This window comes from Colletotrichum fructicola (assembly GCF_000319635.2).
Source record: "Colletotrichum fructicola Nara gc5 chromosome Unknown KSG_Nara_v1_contig07, whole genome shotgun sequence".
Classification (NCBI taxonomy): Eukaryota; Fungi; Ascomycota; class Sordariomycetes; order Glomerellales; family Glomerellaceae; genus Colletotrichum; species Colletotrichum fructicola.
In genome coordinates this window covers 4,203,785-4,229,950 of record NW_027094057.1, presented here as the reverse complement: position 1 = coordinate 4,229,950, position 26,166 = coordinate 4,203,785, and the positions used below count along the sequence as shown (strand labels likewise).

At 55.3% G+C, this 26,166-nt stretch overlaps 8 protein-coding genes across 8 annotated transcripts; 6 read left to right on the top strand and 2 right to left on the bottom strand.

The window, feature by feature from the left end:
• Positions 1-142: 142 nt before the first annotated feature.
• nucS-1 (Nuclease S1) lies at positions 143-1,177 on the bottom strand (the record flags this gene model as incomplete). The annotated part of the gene is made up of 3 exons (XM_032036509.1): positions 143-736; positions 788-879; positions 946-1,177. 3 exons carry the CDS (start codon positions 1,175-1,177, stop codon positions 143-145), a joined length of 918 nt encoding a protein of 305 aa, XP_031884448.1.
• A 1,849-nt stretch (positions 1,178-3,026) lies between these two features.
• On the top strand, positions 3,027-3,834 carry pnc1 (Nicotinamidase; the record flags this gene model as incomplete). Its single annotated transcript, XM_032036510.2, has 2 exons — positions 3,027-3,092; positions 3,205-3,834. 2 exons carry the CDS (start codon positions 3,027-3,029, stop codon positions 3,832-3,834), a joined length of 696 nt encoding a protein of 231 aa, XP_031884447.2.
• A 4,643-nt stretch (positions 3,835-8,477) lies between these two features.
• On the top strand, positions 8,478-12,065 carry HMGR (3-hydroxy-3-methylglutaryl-coenzyme A reductase; the record flags this gene model as incomplete). Its single annotated transcript, XM_032036511.1, has 2 exons — positions 8,478-11,626; positions 11,678-12,065. 2 exons carry the CDS (start codon positions 8,478-8,480, stop codon positions 12,063-12,065), a joined length of 3,537 nt encoding a protein of 1,178 aa, XP_031884446.1.
• Positions 12,066-13,160: 1,095 nt separating this feature from the next.
• Positions 13,161-15,216, top strand: ATAD3B-1 (ATPase family AAA domain-containing protein 3B; the record flags this gene model as incomplete). The annotated part of the gene is made up of 2 exons (XM_032036512.1): positions 13,161-13,421; positions 13,471-15,216. 2 exons carry the CDS (start codon positions 13,161-13,163, stop codon positions 15,214-15,216), a joined length of 2,007 nt encoding a protein of 668 aa, XP_031884587.1.
• Positions 15,217-17,349: 2,133 nt separating this feature from the next.
• Positions 17,350-17,982, bottom strand: CGGC5_v012915 (uncharacterized protein; the record flags this gene model as incomplete). The annotated part of the gene is made up of 1 exon (XM_032036513.1): positions 17,350-17,982. The coding sequence occupies one exon, from the start codon at positions 17,980-17,982 to the stop codon at positions 17,350-17,352; it is 633 nt and encodes a 210-aa protein (XP_031884586.1).
• A 1,545-nt stretch (positions 17,983-19,527) lies between these two features.
• patI-0 (Cytochrome P450 monooxygenase patI) lies at positions 19,528-21,708 on the top strand (the record flags this gene model as incomplete). Its single annotated transcript, XM_066152773.1, has 6 exons — positions 19,528-19,760; positions 19,795-20,385; positions 20,437-20,778; positions 20,858-21,072; positions 21,172-21,315; positions 21,569-21,708. The coding sequence occupies 6 exons, from the start codon at positions 19,528-19,530 to the stop codon at positions 21,706-21,708; spliced, it is 1,665 nt and encodes a 554-aa protein (XP_066008048.1).
• Positions 21,709-22,852: 1,144 nt separating this feature from the next.
• Positions 22,853-24,418, top strand: CGGC5_v012913 (uncharacterized protein; the record flags this gene model as incomplete). Its single annotated transcript, XM_032036515.1, has 5 exons — positions 22,853-23,050; positions 23,102-23,236; positions 23,300-23,424; positions 23,483-24,337; positions 24,403-24,418. 5 exons carry the CDS (start codon positions 22,853-22,855, stop codon positions 24,416-24,418), a joined length of 1,329 nt encoding a protein of 442 aa, XP_031884444.1.
• Positions 24,419-25,146: 728 nt separating this feature from the next.
• On the top strand, positions 25,147-25,964 carry CGGC5_v012912 (uncharacterized protein; the record flags this gene model as incomplete). The annotated part of the gene is made up of 3 exons (XM_032036517.1): positions 25,147-25,285; positions 25,349-25,467; positions 25,524-25,964. 3 exons carry the CDS (start codon positions 25,147-25,149, stop codon positions 25,962-25,964), a joined length of 699 nt encoding a protein of 232 aa, XP_031884432.1.
• Between the last annotated feature and the right edge of the window lie 202 nt (positions 25,965-26,166).

Here is a 26,166-nt window from a genome sequence, read left to right as displayed (position 1 = left end):
AGTTTGCAAATGCTTGAAACATATTCTGCGATGCGTCCCGCATGCACGTCGGCCCTTGGCAGCGCGGGCTGACCCAGCTTGACCGATGCTCGGATGCTCCGACCTCCACCTCCGGCGACCGATAATCTTGGCCCTCCCCCTCTCAAAGCTCCTCAAACACAGGTCCCGTCTCCGAAGCCAACTTGGCAGCAACGGCATTCAACCAAGCCCCCAGCCTCACGCCCGCGCGCCCGATAACCTCGTCGACGACCTCCCACGTCTGGTCGTAGTACCCCTCGCTCAAGTCGTGCGCCTTGAGCCACTGCAGGCCGGGCTTCAGCACGTGAGAGCAGACGAAGGCGTTGGACTCGGTCGCCCAGCCGAGGGCACAGGTGCCCGTCGCGAGGTCGACGCACTGCCCGGATGTGGCATTAACGCCGGAGGCCGCATGCCGGGAGAAGAGGTCGGCCGCCCAGGAGGCGGCGGCGGCCTTCTCCTGCGGGATGGAGAGGTGCGGGGCCAGGCCGCGGATGCGGTGGGGGATCTGGGTGTCCCAGACGGAGTGGAGGGACATGGGGCCGGTGCAGCGGCCGTTGGAGGGCTGGCGGCGCCAGCAGACGGGGCGGATGTCGTTGCCGCCGCGGAGGAGGCCCGTTGCGTGCAGGGGCTGGTGGATGTCGCCGAGGAAGTGGATGACGAACATTGTGGCGTTTTTGCGGTTGATGAGAGGGAGGGAGGTGTCGAGGATTTGGGCCGTCTGGCGGGTTGATTAGCTACTGAGATACGGTTACATGAGATGGAGACGGACGTAGTTTTGGATGGCGGAGATGACGCAGCCGCTGGAGGGACAGTCTTGGGGGTATTTCATCCCGCATAGGTTGGGAGGATCATCGCGGGGATCTGGTGAGTGTGAGTTGAAGATGTTCAAGCTGGAGCTGGTGATAAGAGGTATCTATCATTGCTCACTGATGTAGTGGTATTTGCTCGCCCAGCCCATGTGGCCTCTTAGGGTATCGGCCCAGGTTGCGGCATCCGAGATGTCGTAGTTGCGGTCGTTGGCGAGGAGCTTGCCGACCAGTGCAGCAGCTTCATCCGTGAGATACTTCTCGGCGAGATAGCCAACTGTGCGGTGGCCAACGTTGCCCCATGAGAGGACCGAGGGAACGGCGCAGGCCAGCAGCGCCGTGGACAGACGCATTTTGATGCAGTGTGAGGATCTGGCCTAGGTGGTGATAGTGTAGACGTTGTTGTTGGTGTTCACGTCGGAGAAGGTGAAGGTGAAGTCGTTGAGGCTGTGAGATTCTTATCAGGAGGCCGTGTTGTACCACGGTTCTGCGACACTCTAACTGTTTGCATCGTGCTTCTGGCGTGTCACTGGCTCACTGGATGAGGCACCTGAGAAAGAGTGGCTGCCATCTGATGTGGCGTCGCGCTCGGGGACTTCCGTAGCTGAGCAACCGCCGAGGCGCTATGATTGGAGGCTGCACGGCAGGGCTGAGACGCCTTGAGCTGGGGGCTTGCTTGAGGCGTGCTGAAGCTCCAGCTGTGGGAGCTCTCTCCTTCTGTAAGGATAGCTGAGCTTCACTCGTGAGCTCCAAGCTGAGGGTGCTGAAATGGCATTGCAGCCCCTTGGTGTGCTTGGTCGAGGTGCCCGCCATTGGGATTTGAGACCACCCACTCACTTACAGCCAGCCAGCCGCTCACCGAGAATGTCGGGATAGACATGACGTCCCGATCGGCGCAGTCGGTGGTAATGATTGTCGGGGTGAGCTCACCGAGCACCTCGAATCTTGATCTTGCCCTGAATTGCCCTGAAACCAACGGCTGCCGACGTCGGATGCCCGCTGATGGATCTTTTCCAACCCTGAGCAATCCCGTACGTAAGGCCAAAACCTGAACGGATTTCGGGGTTTATTTTTTCAAACAAAGATCTTTTGTGCATTGTAGCATCTTGATGAAATGAGGAGGGGTCCAGCTCGACATGGGCTGCTGCAGACCATGTTCATCACATCGGTTGAGCATGATCATGTCTCACAATCCCCATCACGAATGAATCACAAGAGTGAAGCTCGGAATGCGCATGCCGTGCCCTGAGCTGAGAGCTCAGAGCTGCGAGCTGCGAGCTCCCCGCGGGGGGGGAACGGACGGCCGCCGCGCCAGTGGATTTTGGCGGCAGCTTAACGGTGCCGTAGAAGCCTTGGCAGTGCTTAGCTGGGTCCTTGCAGCTTCTCATATGGTTCAGCTGTCCAAAAGTGGCGCTGCTGTTTGGTGGTGACGTGACGATTCAGGGTTGGCGGCCACACTTTTCCAAAAGTACCTGATACTTGAGAGAACATCATGATTGTCGCGATTTCCAGGATTGGCAGCGCCGTGTCTGCTGCTGTAGGGGGTTCCCTGAGTCCATCAACACCTAAAAAAGAAGGCCACACAAACAGCGACTGCCCGAGTCAAGCTGTGTGCTCCCCGTGATGAACCAGCCAGTCAATATTGACGCCCAAATTGCGATGAGATAGTGCATCCGAGCCCTCAGATAGCCCGCTTGAGCCTCTAGGGAAATCCAAGGGCAGATCAACCTCGCTGTAATTTGCGGTCCCCAGGGGCTGGCCTGGCCTGTAGCCATCCACGGACAGCGCGAGATTCCCCTGCTCACCACGTTGTTGTCTGCCGCCCAACGCGGTAGCGAATAGAACCCGGCAAGCTCCCCACTGAGGCAGATACCTGTTGCGATAAATAGCCGAGGCCTGATAAGGACCCAGGATCAGATAAGGCACCTTTGCGATATGGATACCTTGCTGCTGACACAGCTCGCCTTATCGTGAGAGGCCCGTCAACCTTGCATGCGACTCTGCGACAGTTTGCAATCACCAACTCAAATCGGACTTACTGTCACGAGTCGACGGACCCGTCTGCGCGGATTCGACGCCCTAGAGACAGCCCATCGAATCACACCGATCCGCACAGACACCGTGTTTGTCTGCTGAAGAGTGGCTGAAGAAGCCAAGCTGAGTGCAAGCAAGCAACGAGGAAACAAACACGACGCCACCAATATGGCCGAGGAACACTTCAGACCGGCGCTGATTGTCGTTGATTTCCAAGAGGATTTCTGCCCACCTGTAAGTAGACAACTTCAACGAATCCAAACCGTAATCATGGTTCTAGGCCCAGCCGGCAATGATCGTCAAAGAAATGGAGGAATAATCCGCGCACATGACTGACACCATGGAGCATGGCTCACTCGCTGTCACCAACGGTCGCGATATCCATACCGTCGTCAACGCCTTGTTGAAGCTGCCGTTCGTCGCCAAGATAGCCACCAAGGATTGGCACCCCACAGATCACATCTCCTTCGCCTCCAATCACCCAGGAAAGCAGCCGTTTGTTGACTCCATCGCCATTGTCAACCCGCGAAACAGCGCCGAGACGTATCACACCCGTCTGTGGCCGGTGCACTGCGTCCAGGGTACGCCCGGTGCGGAACTGGTACCGGAGCTGGATGCCTCGGCCGTCGACACCGTCATTGAGAAGGGCCAGATGAAGGAGATGGAGATGTACAGCGCCTTCTACGACCCCTTCCAGTCGTCCAGGGTCGCCGACAGCGGGCTTGCGGGGGCACTGAAAGGAAAGGGCGTCACAGACGTATTCGTTGTCGGATTGGCTGGCGACTACTGCGTCAAATTCACAGCGCTGGATGCGAGCAAGGAAGGCTTCCGGACCTTCATCGTCGAGGAGGGAACCAAGCCGGTGGACGCAGAGAAATGGGACGACTGCAAGAGCGAATTGGAGGCCAGCGGGGTGAGGATTGTCAGTGTGGAGGGGCCGGAGGTCCGAAGGGTTGGCACGGCAGGACGGGGATGAGGGGCCGAGAAATTGTCGTTCCTTTGAGCGTCGTCTCATGGGACGAGGCCAGAAGGTGGCATTCCCGCCCCGTCCGTTGGTGCAGGGCGGGCCAAGCGCAATAGTCTCCGTTTCCTGTTCTGCACCTGGAACGCGATCAAAGTATCCTTCCGTACGGGCTCCGTGTGCGGCATCGTGTTTCAAGCACTCTTGTTGGTCTTTGGGTTTCTGACAGTCCGTCAGCATGGTCTGCTAGCGTGTGTTTGCTCTATGCGCTTGCTTGGATGCAGCCCTACCCTGACGAATAGGTGCCTGTAAAGACTCGATCGAGATAGGGTAAACGGCATAGCAAGCTAGTTTGCTGGCCCAAAGATTAACAGTTTCTCCCGCAGTGTGTTTTTGACAGCTGACTCTATGTTCCATGAATACCGTCTCCCAGGTCAGCCCGGCCAGCAGCTCCAGAGCCCCTCCGCGGGAGCATTGGCCATTGATAGTCGCAGCGAGAGCCCAGAGGGTATCCGTTCTGAGGAAAGCAGAAGAGTGGCTTCGACTGGGATTTCACAGCAAACCAGTGACAGCAGACAGGGACCTGCTGCGCCGCAGACGTGGTAAGGTGTGCTTGGGTATCAGCGCATTGCGAGGGTTCCGTGGCCCCGCGACGCTGGAGGTGCGGCAGTGGGAAAGCGAGGGGCCTTTGGCTGGTCCATGCGGTGGATGGAAGAAGACGGGGAAGAAAAATAGGAGATCGCCAGGGGTTGGCTGCAGAGATCTGATGTTGGCGGGCGTCCCATTGGCAGGCGATTGGCAACGGCGACGAATGCAGGCTCACACGGGCTCACCGCCGGGCAGTACCCGCAGTCCCGCAGACGTCGAGAGTCAAGACACTGCTTCATCGGTGATGCCCTGGTGCGTTGTGGTTGAGGAAAAGGGCCGGGCGGAGGGGTACGGCGTCGGATTGAGTGGGCGATGGGCAGCGGAGGTCGACGAAAAGACCAGGGACCCGGCGTGTCAGATCAGGTCTGCGAGGCAAGCGCGGGAGAGCGGGTGAAGCAATCAGTTCTTTTGTGATGTTCCCAGTCCCCAGGTGGATAGATTGGGACAGAGGGCCATGTCGATGAGGGACATCTGGGGGAGACGGGGCAGGGAGGGCATGAAGCAGCAAACCGACCGAAGCAAGTCAGCATGGGACAGCTGGACATGGGTGTAAGCCATGATGGTGCGTGCAGGCAGGTGCTGAAAGAAAGTCAGCGTCTCATTTCTCGGTGGAGGACGGGATTCGACAGAAGGAGTTGGGGGCGGGAGAACCCGAAATCCGGTGATGATGACTTTTGGTTCAGGACGGGAATGAAGAACTGGAAGCGAGACAGCTGCATGTCAGAAATTATTATGGAAGGACGATGGAAGACGGCACGGCACAGCACAGCAATGGATCGTAGTTGCCATTGCTGTTACAGGCAGTTGTGGATACAATCGCACTTGCCAGCAGAAAAGAAAAAGGCACAGCACAGCGGGTCAGTCCAGGCAGGGCCAGACCCACTGCAATTCCACGAAAGGTCGGCTGGGATTGGCTCAATCACGTCAATGTAACCCCGGTGTAAATCCGGGTGCAATGGGTTCCATTGGCTTCGGGCAGTTCATTCCCAGCGTCAGCCAGCACAAGGGAAGAAGCACAGGAAGGAAGGACCCAGAGAACACACCTCAGCAGGGGAATAAGCACTCCACCCGGTACGGACACCAGCTCCTGCAGTCGCAGTTGCAGTTGCAGTTACAGTTGCTGGCAGGCAGGGCAGGCAGTTGCAACTTCACCTCCAACCTATGCTCCTGCTGGTTCGCCTGCCGGAGCCGACACCGAAAAGAACCCAGATCAGAATCTGTTTGGGAAAGAATCGAACCGCCCTTAGTTTCTTTCTCTTCTGCTGCAGAAACGGACCTGCACCCTTGGACCCTTCTCGAAGACCGCCCGTCGTCTCGCCGGATGGGACCCTGCCTTACCGCCGTCCCTGCTGCGTCTGTGGTGTCATGATAACTAACGGACTCCATATCAGATACACGACTGAGAGTTGCCGCACACCGCAGGGCCGCCGACCGACCGCAGCAGGTCCCGTGTCTGTGTCTGTGTCTGTGTTCCGTTACGCGGCGTTGGCGGTGCTCTTGGTATCCGTAGTTAGTTCTTGGTTAAAGCAGGTAGTTCTCGGTGGTTTGAGGCTTTGAGCAGTCCAGTGATGCAGGTGCCGAATCATCGAGGTCCCTTATCGGACTGGCACGAGATAAGATAGACGAGCTATCGCCCACGGGTCACCACCAATCCGGCGCCAATGCTCAGGGACCAAGCTACAAAAACATGGAGGAGGGGCAGACACCATCATCTAAGAGGCCGAGAAGCAAACAAACTACACGATTTAGGCAGGATGCTACAGTGTGGCGGTCCTCGAGCCATTGTGCTAGACCGATTGTTCTTCCACCCACCCGGTACCTAATCCTTTGGTTCGTCCATTTCATAGAGAGGGAGCAATAAAAGTTCATTGGACGAGACGCGACGCGCCATCTGTGCGGCGCTGCAGCTGCGGTAGCCCCCCTGTGACACATGCACTACTGTCTGCCTGTTAGCCCTTTGGGGGCGCTCCAATACCTTATGCTAAGAAGGCACAGTGACGCCTAGCTTCCGCCTGGCCTTTCCAGATAGCGCAAAAGGCACCTTAGCGGGTGACGACAGACATGCCGGGGCAGATGCGACAGCCCAACGTCTGCCCAGCCGCCCCAGCCCGAGCAGAGACATGAAGGACGCAGTAGGTAATACGCAACAGGAACATCGGTGTTGTTATCAGCTTCCTTTGCGCTGACTACCTAGATGCTGACTACCTTGCCAAAGATATTGCAGACTTCTAATGTCAGAAATGGCGGCCAAAGACGAGCTGGGTGGGACCCTTGTTGGCTGAGCTGTTTGCACAGGCTACGGCGTTGGGGGGAAGTTGACACACAGCCCTTCTTACCGAATAAGGTAAGGCGTCGCAGAGGCACCGCGGTACATGAGGGGCGGACCATGATCGGTAAATTTGCCATTGCTGGGCAATCCACGTCAAATTCTTTTTTTTTCTTTTTTTTTTTTTCCCTCTCCTGCGTCTCCTTTTTGGGTGAGAGACGAGGGAAATCATCATCATCGGCCACAAACCTGCCTGCTGCTCCCCCCCAGTGTCCCCGTCCAGCCCAACGCATGTTGCTGGGATTAGCATCACTCAATTTCGTCCCGTGTGGAGCTGCTTGTACTTTGTCTGCCACGGTAAATTCCCGCTGCGAACGGGTACCTCAATTTTGCTCTTCGCGGCCGGTACCAATTCCAGGCCTCTCTCTGGTCCTGGCTCTCGTTCTTGGTTCTCTTTCCCTCTCTTCTTTCGGTGTCTCCTGTCTGTTGCAATACAAAAGTACTTCGTACCTGGATACCTTGGACCTAGAAAGACAAGCATCCGGGTGTCAGCAACTCTGTTTTCTTGCTCTGTCTCCGACTGCCGCCTCCTGGCATCTTTAAACGTGCTGCTCCCGCCCTCCTTCGTGAACGTCTTAGTGCTTGCTCCTTTCCTCCAACATCACGACCTATCCTTCCCGCCACCGACAACAACTGGCCTTTTATCCCTTGGCCTGTAATCTACATATCTGAAGGGTCAGCAGCGGCGTCAGCATCATCACCAACGGCACTAAGAGCCTCTCTTAGTCTCTGTGTGTCCCAGTCCAAGACAACCTAGGACTTGAACAACACCATACACGCACCCTGGCCTCCGACCCCCCCTCTCGACCCGTTCCGACCCAGCAGCAGGCTCCATATCTACAAGTAAAAAGGTACTTGGCCGCCGTTGCATCGCGAGGGTCTTGTTTCGCTCCTCGTCCTCCCTCCCTCAGCTTTCCCCTACGCTACTCGCAGTCAGTCCCGTCCTCTTCAACAGGAAACCGGCGCTGCGCATAGTAACCCACTCCTCCGAATTTGAGCACTTCAACAGCTCCTTGCGACTTCGGCTCTCCGCAACCACCGACCAGCCTCGATCTCCGACCGGATTCTCGACTAATAATTTTTCAAATTTTCGGCCTGCCCTGTAGCCTTCCTTCTTCCTCTCTCAACATCGACTTTTCTCACGAAAAGTTGTTGTGTGCGCGCATAATCCTTGAGGCACTAAGCTGCACGTTTGAACACGAAAGACGTCAACGGCGCCTCTCTGCTCCGTCGACTGGAACAGGTACGTACGATGCGCAACTCTCGACCCCTCCAACCCAATTGGCATTACAGTTGCAATTGCAGCTGCAGTTGCAGCGCATCCCGCACCGCTCCGTACCGTACCGCAGAGCATCCTGTAGTAGTACCTACCTTACCTACACCGCAGGCGATGCTGCACTGGACGAGAGCTTAGCACCACACAATCAATAAGCCGCGCCGCCAAACCTAGCCCAAAATTTCCTCATTCCAATCCAATCGCCCGCTTCCCGCTTCCTCCCCCAAGCCACCCCTTTCGCGACTTTTTCGCGCACTCAACAACGGCCCTGAGCTCCGTTTCCAACTCTCGTCGAGGCGTCAATTGCTAACTGTCCGACCCAGACTCTTGCTTCAGACCCTTTGATCCGATCTTCGAACCCCAAATGACTTCCTAATCGTTACGGCTGCATTCACCGCTCCATTCGCCATGATATCTTCATCGCTTCTCCCCAGCCGATTCCGGGGCGAGCAGCCTGCCGCCCAGGCCGCTGCTCCCTCCTGGCTCAACAAGAAGCTCACGCCCGGCCTCAAGTTCCTCTCAAAGGTCGCCTGCTCCCACCCGATCCACACCGTCGTCATCGTCGCCGTCCTCGCCAGCACTTCCTACGTAGGACTTCTGCAGGAGAGCCTGTTCGATGCTACAATCAGTGTCCGCTCCGCCGACTGGTCCTCCCTCACTGAGGGCAGTCGCCGTCTGCAAGCCGGCCCCGAGACTGCCTGGAAATGGCAAAATGTCGAGCCCGAGGCCACTGTCGCCAAGGACGTCGACCACCTCGCCCTCCTGACCCTTGTCTTCCCCGAGTCTCAGTCTCCCGAGTCCGTCAACACCGCCCCGCGCACCCACGCCGTCCCGATCCCCCAGAACCTGTCCGTCACATCGCTGCCGCAGACCTCCAACTCCCTGACGAGCTACTCCCAGGACAGCGCCCTCGCCTTCGCTGTCCCCTACTCTCAGGCTCCCGAGTTCCTCTCTCTCGCCCAAGAGATCCCCGATGCCTCTAGCGACGAGACCCAGACTACTGTCCACGGGAAGGAGAAGAAGATGTGGATCATGAAGGCCGCCAAGGTCCACACCCGCAACAGCCTCGTCCAGTGGGTTCGCAATGGCTGGACCGAGTTCATCGACCTGCTGAAGAATGCCGAGGCTCTGGACATCATCATCATGGTCCTCGGCTACCTCTCCATGCACCTGACCTTCGTCTCCCTGTTCCTCTCGATGCGTCGCATGGGCTCCAACTTCTGGCTCTTCACCAACGTCCTCTTCTCCTCGGTTTTCGCCTTCCTCTTCGGTCTGTTGGTCACCACCAAGCTCGGCGTTCCCATCACCATGGTTCTGCTGTCCGAGGGTCTGCCTTTCCTGGTTGTCACCATTGGCTTCGAGAAGAACATCGTCCTCACCCGTGCCGTTCTCTCCCACGCCATTGAGCACCGCAAGCCCAAGGACAACAAGGAGGACAAAAAGTCCAAGAAGTCCGAGGTCTCGTCCCCCAACGTTATCCAGTACGCTGTGCAGGCCGCCATCAAGGAGAAGGGCTACGACATTGTCAAGGACTACGCCATTGAGATTGCTGTGCTCATCATCGGCGCCGCCTCTGGTGTCCAGGGCGGTCTCCAGCAGTTCTGCTTCCTCGCTGCCTGGATCTTGTTCTTCGACTGCATCCTGCTCTTCTCCTTCTACACGGCAATTTTGAGCATTAAGCTGGAGATCAACCGCATCAAGCGCCACGTGCAGATGCGCCGCGCCCTCGAGGACGACGGTGTCAGCCGCCGCGTTGCCGAAAACGTGGCCCAGAGCAACGATTGGGCTGATTTCAACGGAAAGGCCCCCAAGGAGGCTTCTTTGTTCGGCAAGCAGATGAAGAGCAGCAATGTCCCCAAGTTCAAGGTCCTCATGGTCACCGGATTCATCCTGATCAACGTCATCAACATCTGCACCATCCCGTTCCGCAGCTCCAGCTCTCTCCCGAGCCTGTCTTCTTTGACCGGTGGTCTTAGCGCCGTTGTGACCGCCCCTCCTGTCGACCCTTTCAAGGTTGCCTCCAATGGTCTTGACGCTATCCTGGAGTCGGCCAAGGCCAATGAGCGCCAGACAGTCGTCACTGTCCTCACCCCCATCAAGTACGAGCTCGAGTACCCCTCAATCCACTACGCCCTGCCTTCTCCCGCCAGCAAGTCCGGCTCCAGAGACGACGACGAGTATGACCACTTTGAGAGCTACGGCGTCGGTGGCCGCATGGTCGGCAGCATCCTGAAGAGTCTGGAGGACCCCGTTCTCTCCAAGTGGATCGTCGTTGCCCTCGCCATGAGTGTTGCTCTGAACGGCTACCTTTTCAACGCCGCTCGCTGGGGTATCAAGGACCCCAATGTCCCCGACCACCAGATCGATCCCAAGGAGCTGGCCAAGGCTGAGAAGTTTAACGATACCGACTCGGCCACCCTGCCCCTTGGCGAGTACATTCCCGAGACGCCCAAGCCCGCAACTCCGGCACTGTCGGACGATGAGTCTGAGCTGTCCATGACCAAGGCCAGCACCCCCGAGCCTCGCACCATTGCCGAGCTGCAGAAGATGATCGACGAGAAGCGTGTCCACGAAATGAGCGACCAGGAGGTCGTCGGCATGTCTCTCCGCGGCAAGATTCCAGGTTACTCTCTCGAGCGCGCTCTCAAGGACCACACCCGTGCCGTCAAGATCCGCCGCAGCATCATCTCCCGTACCAACGCCACTTCCGACCTCACTGGCAGCCTCGAGCGCTCCAAACTTCCCTACGCCGGCTACAACTGGGAGCGTGTCTTCGGTGCCTGCTGTGAGAACGTCATCGGTTACCTGCCCCTCCCTGTCGGTGTCGCTGGTCCTCTCGTTATTGACGGGCAGAGCTACTTCATCCCCATGGCCACCACTGAGGGCGTCTTGGTCGCCAGTACCAGTCGTGGCTGCAAGGCTATCAACTCTGGCGGCGGTGCTGTTACTGTTCTGACCGCCGACGGCATGACCCGCGGACCCTGTGTTGCTTTCGAGACTCTCGAGCGTGCTGGTGCGGCCAAGATCTGGCTTGACTCTGACGCTGGTCAGTCCACCATGAAGAAGGCGTTTAACTCTACCAGTAACTTTGCTCGTCTGCAGTCCATGAAGACTGCTCTTGCTGGCACCAACCTGTACATCCGCTTCAAGACCACCACCGGCGATGCCATGGGCATGAACATGATTTCCAAGGGTGTCGAGCATGCCCTCTCCGTCATGGCTTCCGAGGGTTTTGAGGACATGAGCATCGTTTCTGTTTCTGGTAACTACTGCACGGACAAGAAGGCTGCCGCCATTAACTGGATCGACGGACGTGGAAAGAGCGTCGTCGCCGAGGCTATCATCCCTGGCGATGTCGTCAAGAGCGTGCTGAAGAGCGACGTCGACACCCTGGTCGAGCTCAACGTTAACAAGAACCTCATTGGATCAGCCATGGCCGGTTCCATTGGTGGATTCAACGCCCACGCTGCCAACATTGTCGCCGCCATCTTCCTTGCCACCGGTCAAGATCCCGCCCAGGTTGTCGAGAGTGCCAACTGCATCACTGTCATGAAGAAGTAAGTAAAACAGCCATTGCAATTTATCGCCAGTTGCTAACAGGTCCCTAGCCTCCGCGGATCCCTCCAGATCTCTGTCTCCATGCCCTCTCTCGAAGTCGGTACCCTCGGCGGTGGCACTATCCTTGAGCCCCAGAGCGCCATGCTTGACATGCTTGGTGTCCGTGGCCCCCACCCCACGAGCCCTGGCGAGAACGCCCGCCGCCTCGCCCGTGTTATCGCTGCTGGTGTCTTGGCCGGTGAGCTGTCGCTTTGCAGTGCCTTGGCGGCCGGCCACTTGGTCAGGGCTCACATGCAGCACAACCGTTCCGCTCCTCCGACGAGGACTAACACTCCCGCTCCCAGCGGAACGATGACGCCTGTCGGTCTGGCCATGACCAGCGCCGTCGAGAAGGCCAGCAAAGTGAGCGCCGCCGCCGCCGAGCGATCGCGCCGTTAAACACTTGTCTTGCTGTATATACGCAATTAGCATGATATAATTACGGAGTTTTGGGGATAGAGTAACATCACATGGCGACTGATACACCATTTTCGCATTCGCTGCATTGCGTTTCAGTGATTGGAGGAGGAGGAAGCCCAGCACCCGAGTACGAGGTGCGCTGGTAAGACCAGCATGTATTTAGAGTCAGATACAAAAGAGTTTTTATGTCTCGTAAGCGTGTTTTGCTGCTTGTGATTTCTTCGTTTGCGCCACACTTCTGCCTTGATGTGTGGCTGACGGTTGCTTAGTCATTGTAGCCTTTATACGTCCTTCCACATCACTTCTTCGCACGCTCTGAAGGAGTCTACGAACACCAGGTACGATCAACTTCAATTTGTGGTCGTGCAGCTGCGTACAAACTTCGGCAGGTATGTTCATCTCGACAAGGGTGTTTCCAATGTCGTCAGGGTCCAGACCACCTTCGCTCAGCGGCATCATCCCCCGGCGCCTGAGCCGATCTCCCCGCCCCGGTTCTGCCTAGCGATGTCCTTTTCTCCACGCCCTGATTCGCTGTAGGCATCTTTCGTCCGTTGGCTAGGCCGCCGAAGGTGAGGCTACCGGGCCGCCAGTCTGGGTCGCGGGGAACGGCACGCAGGATTCAAGGCAGCGCAGGCAGCAACAGCCCCGTCTCTGGACCGTGCCGCAGAGGTCAGTCCCCGAAACAGGCAGATTCCCCAAAGAACGATGTCGGATATCGAATTCTGTTGATCCTTCTGATATCATTTTGAGTCACAGCACCCTGGGACATGGCGTATCTGATGCGGTTGCGGCAGCCAGTGACTCTTTGCTCGTCCGAGCGGGGTACGACTGCCTGCATCTAGGACTTTTATGCCTAGCCCCTGAGGCTCAACTTTGTTTACCTTGGTATCTTCCAACTACAAGATCAGAGGGCCGTTTGCTGGTATAAGAATGTCTTCGTCAAACTTCGTTGAGGGAAGGAATTGCACCAACGAATCTATTCCTAGAGAGTACCGAATACCGTTGCGCCATCCTGCAGCACTTCCAATAGAACCAATAGCACGTGGAACAGCATATCCAACAGCACGTCCAGCCATGGCTCGCACCAAGCAAACCGCTCGCAGAAGCACCCAAGATGAGCCCATCGACGAGGAGGATCAGAACGAGATCAACGGCACTCTCACTGAGGAAGAAAAGAAGCGCCGCGAGGAACTCGAGAAGGCTCCCATGCAGATCGAGCTGAAGCATCTCGAGAAGCGATGGACCAAGAAGGGCCGGGCGTATATCGCCGAGCCTAAGGAGGATGAAGATGTCCCTGAGGAGAAGACCAACTGGTATGAAAAGTACGCTCTTTGCGTAAGTATCCATTTCCTTGAATACAGCGGCTTGGTGTTGACGTGGCCAGATCACCCGCGAGTACAACATGCAAAACGAGTTCGTCTGCCGCACATCCCTCGAAGTCAACTCTCCCTCGCTCAAGACCATCCTCAAGGACGTCATCGGTGGCATATACCCGGGCCAGTCCTACATGACGTCCGACATCTCCGTCGCCTTCCCCCCTCGCAGTCTCTACCACTATCGTGACGACCTCGCCGCCGCGGGCAACGACCTCGACCCCGACTCCGAAGGCGCCCGCCACCTCCCCCTCCTCCTCGCCTTCATCGACGAGCACTTCGCCGACACCATCAAGAACACCACCAACCTCCTCGGCCAGCGGCTCATCAGCTACGAGTACCTCTGGACCATCTTCCGCCCGGGATGCCTCGTCTACGCCACCCGCCTCAGCCAGGCCCGCGCCTACAAGCTCCGCTCGTACGACTACGTCTGCGGCCAGTGCCCCGGCCTCCGCCTCGGCGTCGAGTACGTGGACTTCGACGGCGACGACTTCGGTACCCGTTTCGAGTACCTCCAGATCCCCGCGTTCCAGGGCGCCGTCGAGGTCGCCGCGCTCAACGCCATGCCGCTCGCGCACCACCCCTCTCCCGAGGCCGTCACGGCCCTCCTCACGCACCGCGGCCGCCGCTTCGAGGCCCTCGCGGGCCAGAACTTCCGCGAGTACAAGGGCGTCGCGCTCGACGAGCGCATGCGCCGGTACAACATCGACGGCCGCGTCATGGTCGACGCGCAGACGCACCACCGCATCAACGCCGACGCCGCCTTCACCGTCACCGCGTTCCCCAAGACCGCCGGGCAGAAGCGCAAGCAGGCGCTCGACAGCGACGAGATGGACCTCGTCCCGCGCGAGACGCCCGCCGACAAGTTCGCCCCGCTGACGGACGAGCAGGCGCTGCTGGCGGCCCCGACGGTGCGCGGGTTCAGCTTCGCGGAGAAGCGCTTCTTCGACTTCTTTGTCGACAAGATTCGTGACATCGAGTGGAACACGCAGTGCTTCGAGCAGCTCGTCCTGCCAGAGACCCAGAAGGAGCTCGTGCAGGCGCTCGTGGCCGAGCACACGGCGCGCGCGACGGCGGGGGCCGAGTTCGACGACATCGTCAAGGGGAAGGGCAAGGGCCTGATCCTGGTGCTGCACGGCCCGCCAGGCGTGGGCAAGACGCTGACGGCGGAGTGCGTGGCCGAGTTCAGCCGGCGGCCGTTGTACATTGTGTCCTCGGGCGACCTGGGCACGTCGGCGGAGGCGCTGGACGAGAAGCTGGGGCAGACGCTTGATCTGGCGTCGACGTGGAAGGCGGTGCTGCTCATCGACGAGGCGGATGTGTTCCTCGAGCGGCGGTCGCTGCATGATTTGGGAAGGAACAGCCTTGTGTCGATTTTCCTGCGCACGCTGGAGTATTACTCGGGCATCCTGTTCATGACGACGAACCGCGTGCGGACGTTTGACGATGCGTTCAAGAGCCGGATCCACGTGCCGCTCAAGTATGACGATCTGCCCAAGGAGAGCCGGCTGAAGGTGTGGAAGAACTTTCTGGCGGGCGTCGAGGGAGGGGTGGAGGTGGACGAGGAGGGGTACGAGAGGCTTGCGGAGGGAAACCTCAATGGGCGGCAGATTAAGAATGTGGTGCGCACGGCGAAGAGCCTGGCGGCGCATAAGAAGCGGAAGCTGGATGTCGGGCAGCTGTTGCAGGTTGTGGATATCCAGATGACGTTTGAGAGGGAGCTGGGGGATGGGGGTGTCGATGAGGTTGAGCGGTAGATGTGTTTGTGGGTTTTCAAGTCGATGTGATAAAGTAAACGAATGCCATTTGATTTGAACTTGGCCACTCGTAATCAGGTCTGAGAGTTGACCTTACAATATTTGACTTATGCTTCGTGTGTAAGTCGGGCATGAAGAGGCCGTTGACAAGCCCTCCACCCAAGACGCTCGTCTTCACAGCTCCTGTAAAAGCTAAGTGCTCACGTCACCCAGATGAGACGGCCGCCATATCTCTTGTGTTGGGAACGATCTGGATTTCCGGCAATTACCCTGCTGATACCATACGATCGACATTAAAATCTTCCAGGCGAAAAGCATCCGTAGTAACTGACAATGAAGTATCTTTATCTGCCGGGAGTGTTACTTCCAGGCTTCTGGTCACAGTATTTAAATGTCAGACAGTGGAAACGTAGCATGGCCAATTTCAAACGTCAGGTGGACCGGCCCGTCTCCTCATGGTCGATGGTTGCATGTGTGTTGAAGACTCGGCACAGAGCAGACAAAAGAGTTTCATGCATCCCTGATGATCTTGCTGTGGCTCAAATTGGAAGGAACCTATCGCCCCAGCTCGTGTTGGAAGCTACGCCGCAGCACCTGCCCCTTCCTCCAACGTCCATCCCACGGCCCCGCCCCGGCAAAAGCGGGTCTCTCACCCACCACCGCCGCCCGATCGAAACTCATTCAATCAAAATCGTCACCAAACGCATTTCATTGTAAAATGAAGCAAAATGAAAAGAATCAGTCGCCGGATGAGGCAAACGGAACGTGACAAGAGTGGGATTCGAACCCACGCCAATTTCTTGACTAGCACCTGAAGCTAGCGCCTTAGACCGCTCGGCCATCTTGCCTGTTGAGAACTGCAATCAAAAGTCCATACATGAAGCGTAGGTCAATGAGGAAGAGCGACAATGGCTACGTTTCGCCTCCCTGAGTCGTCCGGCTATCTCAATTCAGACCGCTGATTGTAGCTGCTGCGTCTGATATATATTGCGGACATTGCTACTTATGATTGAATAGTGAGCTCGACCCGCGGCGGGTAGTAGAAAACCAGCATGCTGAGCACCCACCTAAGGGCGTCGAAACTCCCCAACCTGCCGGTGCCCCTTTTCCCTTTTCGTTTCTTTCATACTTTCAGTTGAGACTGATGGGCTCTGAATACCGGTTATGAAGATCGTAAACCGCCTTGAACTGTTATAGAAGACATCGGCATGCCCTGAAGGCGTCTGAAGGTTCGAGGCTATCTGTACAAAGAAGCTAGCGTAAACGGACGCAAGTCAAATATGGTGCTCGAAGAAAATAGCTCTCAACCGAGCCATTAAAACTCTGCATCAAAGATATACAATGGGCTTCAAGCTATTCTGCGCCTCCGCTCCCGATATTTCGTTATTTTCCACGACTTTCTACATTTTCCCGAAAGCCAGCTCGGAGTCTGAGATGAGTATTCTCTCCGCTAAAGCCACGCTTTCTGGGCAAGCCTTTGGGATAGGAATTTTCATTCAGATCCATTAACCTGGAGAAGATGACCGCCTTGACTCATCAAAACACATCGGTGATGTGTCATGCTCAAGTAGCGGCCGACGTTCCTCCCGAGAGCCCGCACTTACAGCATGGTAAGCTCGGCTGTTGCGGAATTTAGCTTAGCCACAAGCCTCGCAATACTCCCGGGCTGATCTCAACTGTTCATTGCAATGACCTTGGCTTTCGGCTCAGTTTACCACCTGAATGCATGGGGTATCGGAGTGGCCTCGTTCTCTGGATAGACATGATCGGGCTGGAACTCACGGGAGAGGGCCTGTCAACTCCACGGCCTGGCTACCCGATTGCACTGTGGCACATTCAGCTATGAGCGAATAGGTTTCTTATTTCCGAAGGCCTTTGAGATGGCATGGCTTCGTTGTGAGTTCGAATTGTCAGCTATCGCTTGGACAGGACGATAGTTCAAGCCGCAACACCTTCTACCAGCCAGTCAAGTCAGCTACGGATACCAAGATAGTAACTTCGGAATTTCTCGAATATGTGCAATATTGTCAGGGCAAAATAAGCTACCTATTCAACGTCAGAAGAATATCCTAAAACTCCCCGAGCCAACCAATTACGACGCCATTAAGCCCAGCTCTTCCGACGAAACATTTCCTAAGAGTACGAAATGTACAACCCATTCTCGGCATCATCCTGCATAAACACCCGCCCATCTTGTCCGTTATTGAAGTTGACCGCCAGCTCCACGACGATCCTCTCCTGGCACTTGACACTCGGGCCGCCGTGCGTCGCGGGGGCGGAGAACTCAGGCTGGTCCCAGAAGGTGAAATCCATTCCCGGGACGAACTCGCTGCCCTCCTGGAACGGTGCAATCGTCGTGGGGTTGATCAGCACGTCGCTGCCGGTGGTCCACGTCGGGAAGCCCTCGGACTTGAGCTGGCGCGAGGAGACGAGGCCGTTGCCATCGACGCGGAAGACGCGGTTTTCGATCGGGCCCTGGCGCCAACCGAGCGAGCAAGTCTTGGCTGACGGCGGGATGCCGGTGAAGACGACGACCTGGCGGGTAATATTGGTGTGAAGGTCGAGATGAGGGACGTTGTCCGTGGGGTGGTTGGGTTGGTTGGCGGACTGGTAGACGTTGAAGTGTTGGGGATGGGCGATCAAACCCGGGGTCGCGGTTGACGCGCTGGGCGGGACAGAGGTTTGGGAGCATTCGCGAGGTGCGGAGGGTAGGGACGCAGCAAGAGAGATGATGCCGGCCAGGGCGAGGAGGAGCTTGGAAGACATCTTGAAGCGGTGAAGAAACTTGGAGGAGGTTGCACTAGGCGGGTTGAAGAAGGATATAATGCGGTGAAACTCTGGCGTGGGACAAGGCGGTACCGTAGCGTGTGTAACGATGAGATGCTGGTGATGGAAAATGTGAATACGTGTCGGAAAACAGCTACCACTTTATGTCTACTGGGCATTGACATGAAAATGGCCGAGACATCCATGCTAGCCCCGGGACTGCTGTACCCAGCGGGGCTGGCGCAAGGCTTCTGTTGGCATCAAAATCTCACGATCGGCCTCAGCTCCGGGCCCAGGCTTAGCACTGACAGCTTTCAGCAGGGCTTGAACAGCCTCGACCCATGACAAGCCCGCCAAGGGTTCCGCAGCATTCAAGACTGAACTAAACTCTCAGTCAAATAAGCATAAACATAAGCGTCCGTCAATGTTACTAGACTCCGCCTCGCAGAAGCTCCAGATGAACCGCACGAGAATCCGACGACTCGCAGCTGAACCCGGTTGTGCACGTGTGGGACAGGAAGCTAAAGGCATGTACGGGGCTCAGCGAGAGTGGTAAATGAAGTGCGATCAGGATTGGGGTCTAAATTTAGTCGCTGGCATTTGCGGGGGAAGGATCTACAGGACGGCTTGTTGGGAGGCTGAGGCTTACACAGGTTGGTCAGGGTGGATGCAGTCTTGGCTCGAGTCCGAGGTGCGTAAGCAAGACAAATGTGCATGAGTTATATGAATGATCTAGCCTGATACTATGAGCAATCTAAGCTGGGGACAAAATCTTAAGGCCTGCTCACCCTGCTGATCCCAACCTTCACCTAAGACATCACTTCATGTCCTTAGTTCAACTGACGACCCTCAAATTTGCAATTAAAGTAGACGAGGCACTCGTCAGAAAAATAGAGCGTGCTGTTTCCATATGTGCCCTTCTCCTCAACGCTGGCTAGATTCTGCAGACATCACCGCAAGCACTATATCGGTCCTGTCTCTATTTCCGAGAAGTCATGGTTGGTCCAGGTCTTTTCAGAAACCACACCGACTCGGCACTTGGTGCCATCGGAAAAGAGTGCATCCCTTCCTCTTTCCCAAAGGCCTTCCTTTTGGACATTTCAGAACATACATCAAGATCATAGAGTTAATGAAACCGTTTCAACGTGCCATGGTTTCCAAAGGAGAGGCTCAGCCGTTGAGCCAATCAGTGGTTCTCGGCATGCCGAGCCTCCACCTCGGGGAGTGTTGACTCCCCGATCCACCAGCAGCACCTCGAGTCTGGTAATTGATGAACATACTTCCACAGACAAGAGGCGTCGGCATGCCCCGATGATTTTCAGGGTGTCGGGGAGCTTCTGCACAATGATACTGGCGAGTATTGATCATCACCTTTCCGTGCCGGGAGGCGAAATGCTTGTGCTCCTTAAGTACTAGGTAGTTCCGGTCCTGCGAACAACGAATTTGTTCAAGTCACGCAATAGCTTCTCTCTCTCTTAAAAATCGCATCGTCCATTCTTGTCAACCTCCCTTACGCCCATTCGCTTTGGGTAACGCCACGCAAAAATGAGGCTCCTCTCTCCAAAGACAATACTGCCCAGCCAAGCGGTTGGAACCTTCGTCTTCATTCTTCTCCTCGCATGGCTGGTTGGAAAGTTCGTGAAGGTGATACAGTTCAAGAAGCGATACCGTTTGCCCAACCCGGTTCCCGGATTACCAATCATTGGGAATGCCCATCAAATCCCACGAGACCTTCCATACCTATTTTTCCAAGACTTGGCGAAGAAGTATGGCGAAATGTAAGAAGCTCAAGTGTGACTACTGAGCGATCAGTAACGTCGAAAGCACTTACAAGAAGTTGCCACTGACCATGGACCCTAAATTTAGGTTCACAATCAACATCGGAGGGACGAACTGGCTATGTCTCAACTCCACACGAACTGTCCACGAGCTCCTGGACAAGAGGGCAGCCATCTACTCCTCAAGAATGAATCTCCCAATGGCTTACGACCTCGTATCCCGCGGCAAACGAACCCTGCTAATGCCCTACGGAGACTTGTGGCGTCGAGAGCGCAAGGTGATGCATCAAATCCTCAATGCTACACAGCGCAACATATTCGAGCCATTCCAAGACCTAGAGTCAAAGGCTTTGCTACTCAACTACCTCGAACGTCCAGAAGAATGGTGGAAGAGCCACGGGGCCTTTTCCGGCTCGGTCATTATGAGCGTCGTCTTTGGACGCCGAGCCGGCGTTGATGATGCCAACTTGAGCGACTCTCTTGCCGTGTCTGAAGAGTTTGTCGAGTATCTCATGCCCGGCCGCGCGATCGTCGACCATTTTCCTTTCCTCGCCGACATCCCATGGTTCAAAGCTCTGCAGCCGTGGCGATGGTATGGCGACGACTTGTATAAGCGTACTCGCGCGTGAGACTCCCATCCAGACTCGTTAATTCACAATCACTCATCAACGTACAGGGTATACAAGCGAGAGCTGGATCAACTTCGCGAACGGCGAGCACAGGGCAAGCAGCGGGACTGCTTCATGACGGAATTCCTCGAGAAGGAGCACGATTCGGACTTCACTGAGGACGAGTTTCTGTTCATGGCAGGCGCCCTCATGGAAGCCGGCACGGACACCACTCGCGCATCCTTGGACCAATGTGTGGCCGCCGCCGCATTGTGGCCCGATTGGATTGATCGTGCCCGCGAACAGCTGGATGAAGTATGCGGTGCTAACGCTGAGCGATTGCCGACCGCTCAGGACATGCCGAACTTGCCAATTGTCAAAGGCGCGGTGAAGGAGAGTGTTCGATGGAAGTAAGTAAAGTGCCAAAAATAGTCTCTTGAAGCCTTCGATTGTTACACGAGACGTATTACTGACGGATGTCAATGTCAGGCCGACAATTGCTGAAACGGGAATCCCGCACGCTTTGATGCGGGACGACGAGTTCGAAGGATACAAGATCCCGGCGGGAACGATAGTGACATACAATCAATGGGCGATTGCAAATTCCACGGACGAGTACGAGCAGCCGGAGAGATTTTGGCCAGAACGATTCATCAACGAAGATCTTGACAAGCCCGTCAAGGGACATCTCGGATTCGGCGCGGGTAAGAAGCCATTTTCATCTTGGCAAAGTCCATCGGTTCCGTCTTGGCTAAATCTTAATTGTCATGCAGGGAGACGACTTTGTGTTGGCTATAATGTAGCCATAACCAATCTGCACATCTCATTAGCACGCCTGGTCTACTGTTTCGACATTCTGCCGGTACCTGGCGCGAAGATCGATACCTCACAGTCACCCAAGGTGACGAAGCATGGTCCGTCGTTCCAGGTGAAGATCAAGGTCCGAAGTGAGTCTCATCGAAAACTTATTGAAAGAGAGTGCCGCAGAGCAGCTATTTAGCAGTAAACGGCTATTTAAATTGATAGTAGCACCATTCCGGGTAGCATGGGTAGGCGTCAGTCTTTTGGGAATATCAGTCCAGGAGTCAGAGGCTTTTCTCGGCTGGGGGCTGGGATCTATCATATGTATCGTTAAGTATGATAGATGATGAACACATCCTACATGTGTGTATGGCCTACTACGTTTTCTTTCACATCTAGATATGGCTCCCACCAAAGGCGGAGATCTGGTACGTAACGGAGAGACGGTTATGCAAAAGGCCGTGTTCTCGGGCTTCGTTGCTGCCCGCGAAGCCGCTTACAAGACGCTGATGAGGGGCCGTTCCCCACATCGTTGGTGATCGACAGCGGGCCGCAGTTTCGACTTCGCTTGTCCGTCTGATTCAGCCCCTTTTGTCTATTCGTATGAAAGTCAACTTAGGTACTTCGTTCTAGAGGTACGAATTGTGCCTTTTGGTGCATGTCGCTTAGTTGGACTTATTACAACGGCAACGTCATATCGTGAGTTGTCCCCATGGAGGTCTACCATAAGACGATGGCTTTTCATACCTAATGTTGATTGTCTCAAGGCAATGAGAGTACTCGGGAAGTTCAACGCGAAGATGACGACAACTCACTGACCTGACACAGTGCTGTCTAGTAGAAGGTATTAAACAGGGCATATCGAAAACGGAAAGCATCGTTGTGATGGAAAGCCGAAAGCGGATCCTGCTTGAAAAGGACGTGGATGACGGTGATGGTCGCCCGGTTGCCAAGAGAAGGCAACTATCCCGCCGACCGCCTCGAGCATCACAGGCGTGTGATTCTTGCGCAACATCTAAAGTCAGATGCGACGATCAAAGGAGTTGCCGACGGTGTCTACGGAAAGGCATTGAGTGCATCAGAAGCGCTGGGCCATTTTGCGTTGCCGATGATCGGCGTGAGCTTGCAAAAAATGACGACTATCCTCTCGTCCCTTCGAGAACCGTTTCGCCAGCCACGACCGTCGTGGCTGAAAAATCTGCTTTGGAATTAGACATCGGGCAGGGCTCATGGGTAGACGACTCGTTCCTATTCAATGATTTCCTGACCTCATTTGGAGCGCCTGACGTCTTTGGGATCGATTCATCCATGCTGTCTTCGCTTGCCCCTATGCTGGCCCCAAGTTCTCCGATGAACCTACAAAAAGAAACGCGGCCATCGTTACTCATTGGGTCTAGTGAACAGAGTGTGGTCTCTGATGAGGCGACCAAAGTCTATGACAACACACTGGGTAACTGGAAGCCGGCGCATGGAGCCTCTTCCAGAACAGAGAGTCTTTTCATATCGGTCACGGAACAGGCGTCTATGGTTGGTCAGATGGGGAATTATGATCTGTCGTCATCAAATCATCATCTGACCGCGGAGAAACGAGACCAAATTGTGTATCTGGTTCAGAAGCATTCCGCAAATCCCCCCTGTTTGGTGGCAGAAACTTCGTTCCCGTCAGCAGCAATTCTCGGAGAGATGCTCCAAATATTTCTGTCTAGACAGCAGGACGACATTGTCGGAATGATTCATCTTCCCACCTTCAATGTCGCTAACTGCGACCCTCTGCTCCTCGCTGCCATAATATCGGCCGGCGCTGCCTTTTCAACTCATTCTTTGGCAAACGAATTTGGATTTGCGTTGATGGATGTGGTAAGGGTGGTTCTGATGGATTCTGTGAGTTGGTCCGGTAGCCTCTTCGCTCTCAAGTTTCTCACAGTGTCCCAGGGTGACCGAGACAACGCAATTACCCGCAGCCTGCCATTCATCCAGGCCATGACTTTGGTGTGCGAATCCGCACTCTGGAGTGGAGACCAGCGAAAGACTGAGATGTCTGATGCTACTTCGGCTATTCTTGCGTCGGTACGAAGAAGCTAATGGTGATGGATTGCTCATGACCTTTCGATGCTAATCGACAAACTCTAGATACTACGCCATAGCAAGCGATTGTTTCGTGTATCTTACAAGTCGGTCACGCCATCCGTGAACAGGGACGAAGAAGATTTGCACCTTTCATGGATTGAATGGACGAATCAAGAGTCCTGCAAGAGGTAATTAAATTCCCTTGCTGTAATCTGGCTGTATTGTGATTTGGCTAACCTGATCTAGAGCTGTCCATCGGTTTTACCTGCAATGTATACCACGAAGCGCCTTCAGGAACACACCCTCTCCGGTACCCAGCCACGACATGACCGTTCCACTGCCGCATATCTCCAAGCTCTGGCTTGCAGAATCTGCCGAGAAGTGGAGCATCACATATAGTGAGGTGTTGAATGGAGGCCCGGAAGACCAGAAAGGCTTGAGTCTCTCAAGGTGTCTCTCTGATGTTTCTGTTCTCAAGAGGTTGCCACCGTCATTTGACTTTAACTTTGCGGTCTCGATGGCCTCAGGCTCTGTGATACCGACCTTGGTCGAAGCTCGCACGCGTTACCTTGCTACGAACATCGCGTGCCGGACAGACTGGGCCCGTGGCATTCCAGATACTTGGGAAATCACAACAGCAGACTTGAGAACTTTCAATGATGTTCGCTATATCCTCAAGTCAGAGCCAGACGCAAGCCATGCTCTCGCGTCGTTCTACTTCGAATACAGCGAGTTCTGCGCATCTGCACCCATGCCCATGGTGGATGCTCTGCTAGGAAACGAGAGCTACTGGTCGTCTCGCGAGGCGTTCGAGCAATTGAGAAGCTGGGCAGGAACTCAACAAGCTAGGCGTGCGACTTGGCATTCGGGGCAGATTCTCCGAGTTGTAAGACGGCTTTCGCCGAAGGATAGGGCAGACTTTCACGCCTTTGCATGTTACCAGGCCATGTTGAGCTTGTGGGTCTACAACTTGTATCAGACGTGCCCTGCGTCAATGACAGGTGGCGAAGCACAATCTGCTGAGGACGAGCTGAGGATACAGATTGATGGAGAAGAGACGATCAAATCTCAGCGATGGATCAGTTACGGTAATGGAAAGCCGTACATCTCAAGTGTTGCGGGAATTATCGAGAACGATTGTAGGAGCACCAACAATAACGTTGCAGGAACAAGAAGCTATGAAGGTGAAGAAGGATTACTGGTTTCTGCGTTGGAGAGGGTACGGAGTCTTTTCGCATCGGAAGTCACAGGAAGACAATTCCCAATCTTGAAGCATACATGTAGGATTTTGCAAGCTCTAGGGGCTTTTAAGCGGGACCAAAAATGAACGTTCCTATCCATCGGAACTATATTAGGTAACTGAACTAATATTCTGTCATTTTCTCCTCGTTGTTACTGTCAGTAAATACTTAGAACTATGATGGCTTCCGCAGCGTGAAGCGAGGTGGCGGGGTGAGAATCAAGCTTTCCGCCCAGTCTAAGGCAGGTGGCAATGACATTGGAGTTTCGTACCTCCCGAATTGCACTTGACTATCTGTCGGGCTGAAAGACTGGAGTAGGTGCCTGCTCATCCAGGAGAGGCTCCTGCTTTGTTTCAACCTCCAGACACGGCCTTCTTGTTCTACCTTAAGCAGGAGGAGGTGGGTCGGCGACTGCCTTTTGACAGTATGCGCCTTCCCGTAATGAAAGCTTCAATGCAGAAAGTGCAAGACCGAACAAACGAAGAAGGAAGCAATAGGAAGCCGACTTCTCTGGGTATTTGTTTCAACCTCTTCTCCCCCGGCCACATCCTCAAACCTCCCACTTCCAACATCACCCAACCTCAATCAACACCAAACTTGCCTCATTGCCACCACTTCTTCCCTACTACCCCACACAAACGAACCCCAAGATCCAAGGAATTGCACACAATGGCTGCCACCGACAAGGAAACCATCAAGAACCTCGCCGAGAACGGTCACATCATCACGGCCAAGGAGGTTGCCGACATCGACAAGGCCGAGAAGGCCTTGACCGGCAATGACCACACCGTCAAGAACGGTCTTGCTGGTAAGATGCCTCCCTTTTGTTGCTAATTGCCTTTTCTAGTTCTTTGCTGACGTCTAATCCCAGCCACTGCTCAAAGCATGCACGACAAGCAGCAGACATTCCTGAAGACGGAAGCCGATCTCAAGAGAAAGCCCGAGTCGGACATCACGAAAGACGATGCTAAGGAGCTCCAGACTGCTGAAGTATGTTTGCATCCCCGAACTTGTCGTTTGGGACCTGCTGACGTTGGCTCCAACAGGCTCGCCTTCTTGGCCATCGCCCTCCCGCCGGCTCGGCCGCTGCTACTTTCCAGTCCATCGCGGACAAGAACGAAGCTGCTCATCAACGCGAGGACGCTTCCATCGAAGGCAGGAAGGAGACCGCCGTCAAGGCCGATCAGAATGCCTCGACCAACGAGAAGGAGGATGCCCCTGCCAAGGACTCTGGCGTCTCTGAGAAGAAGGAGGCTGCTACTCCCCATCAGGATGAAGTTGTTTCTGCCAAGTCGGACCCTTCTACTGCTAAGATAACTGACTCCTTCGAGAAGAAAGACGATGCCACTGTCTCCGAGGCTACGGAGATCACCAAGAAGAAGACCGAGATCACCAAGGAGATGGACGAAATCATCAAGAAGAAGGACGAGATCGCCAAGGAGATGAAAGAGGTCGAGAAGAGGATGGACGAGATCCTCGACTCTTAGGAGACCGGCTCGCAGGATTCCCACCCTTGAGGGGTCATGCATGGATGTCAGGACGTGAGCATATAATATTGGTGGGATGTTTACCGCAGTATGTCTTTCGACAATGTCCCCGCTCGTCAGGAGACGCAGAGCCTTTTTAGATGTGCAAACGTGGACACGTTGGCACAGGTAGTCATAATCAGCTCCAAGTTTAGAGAAATGC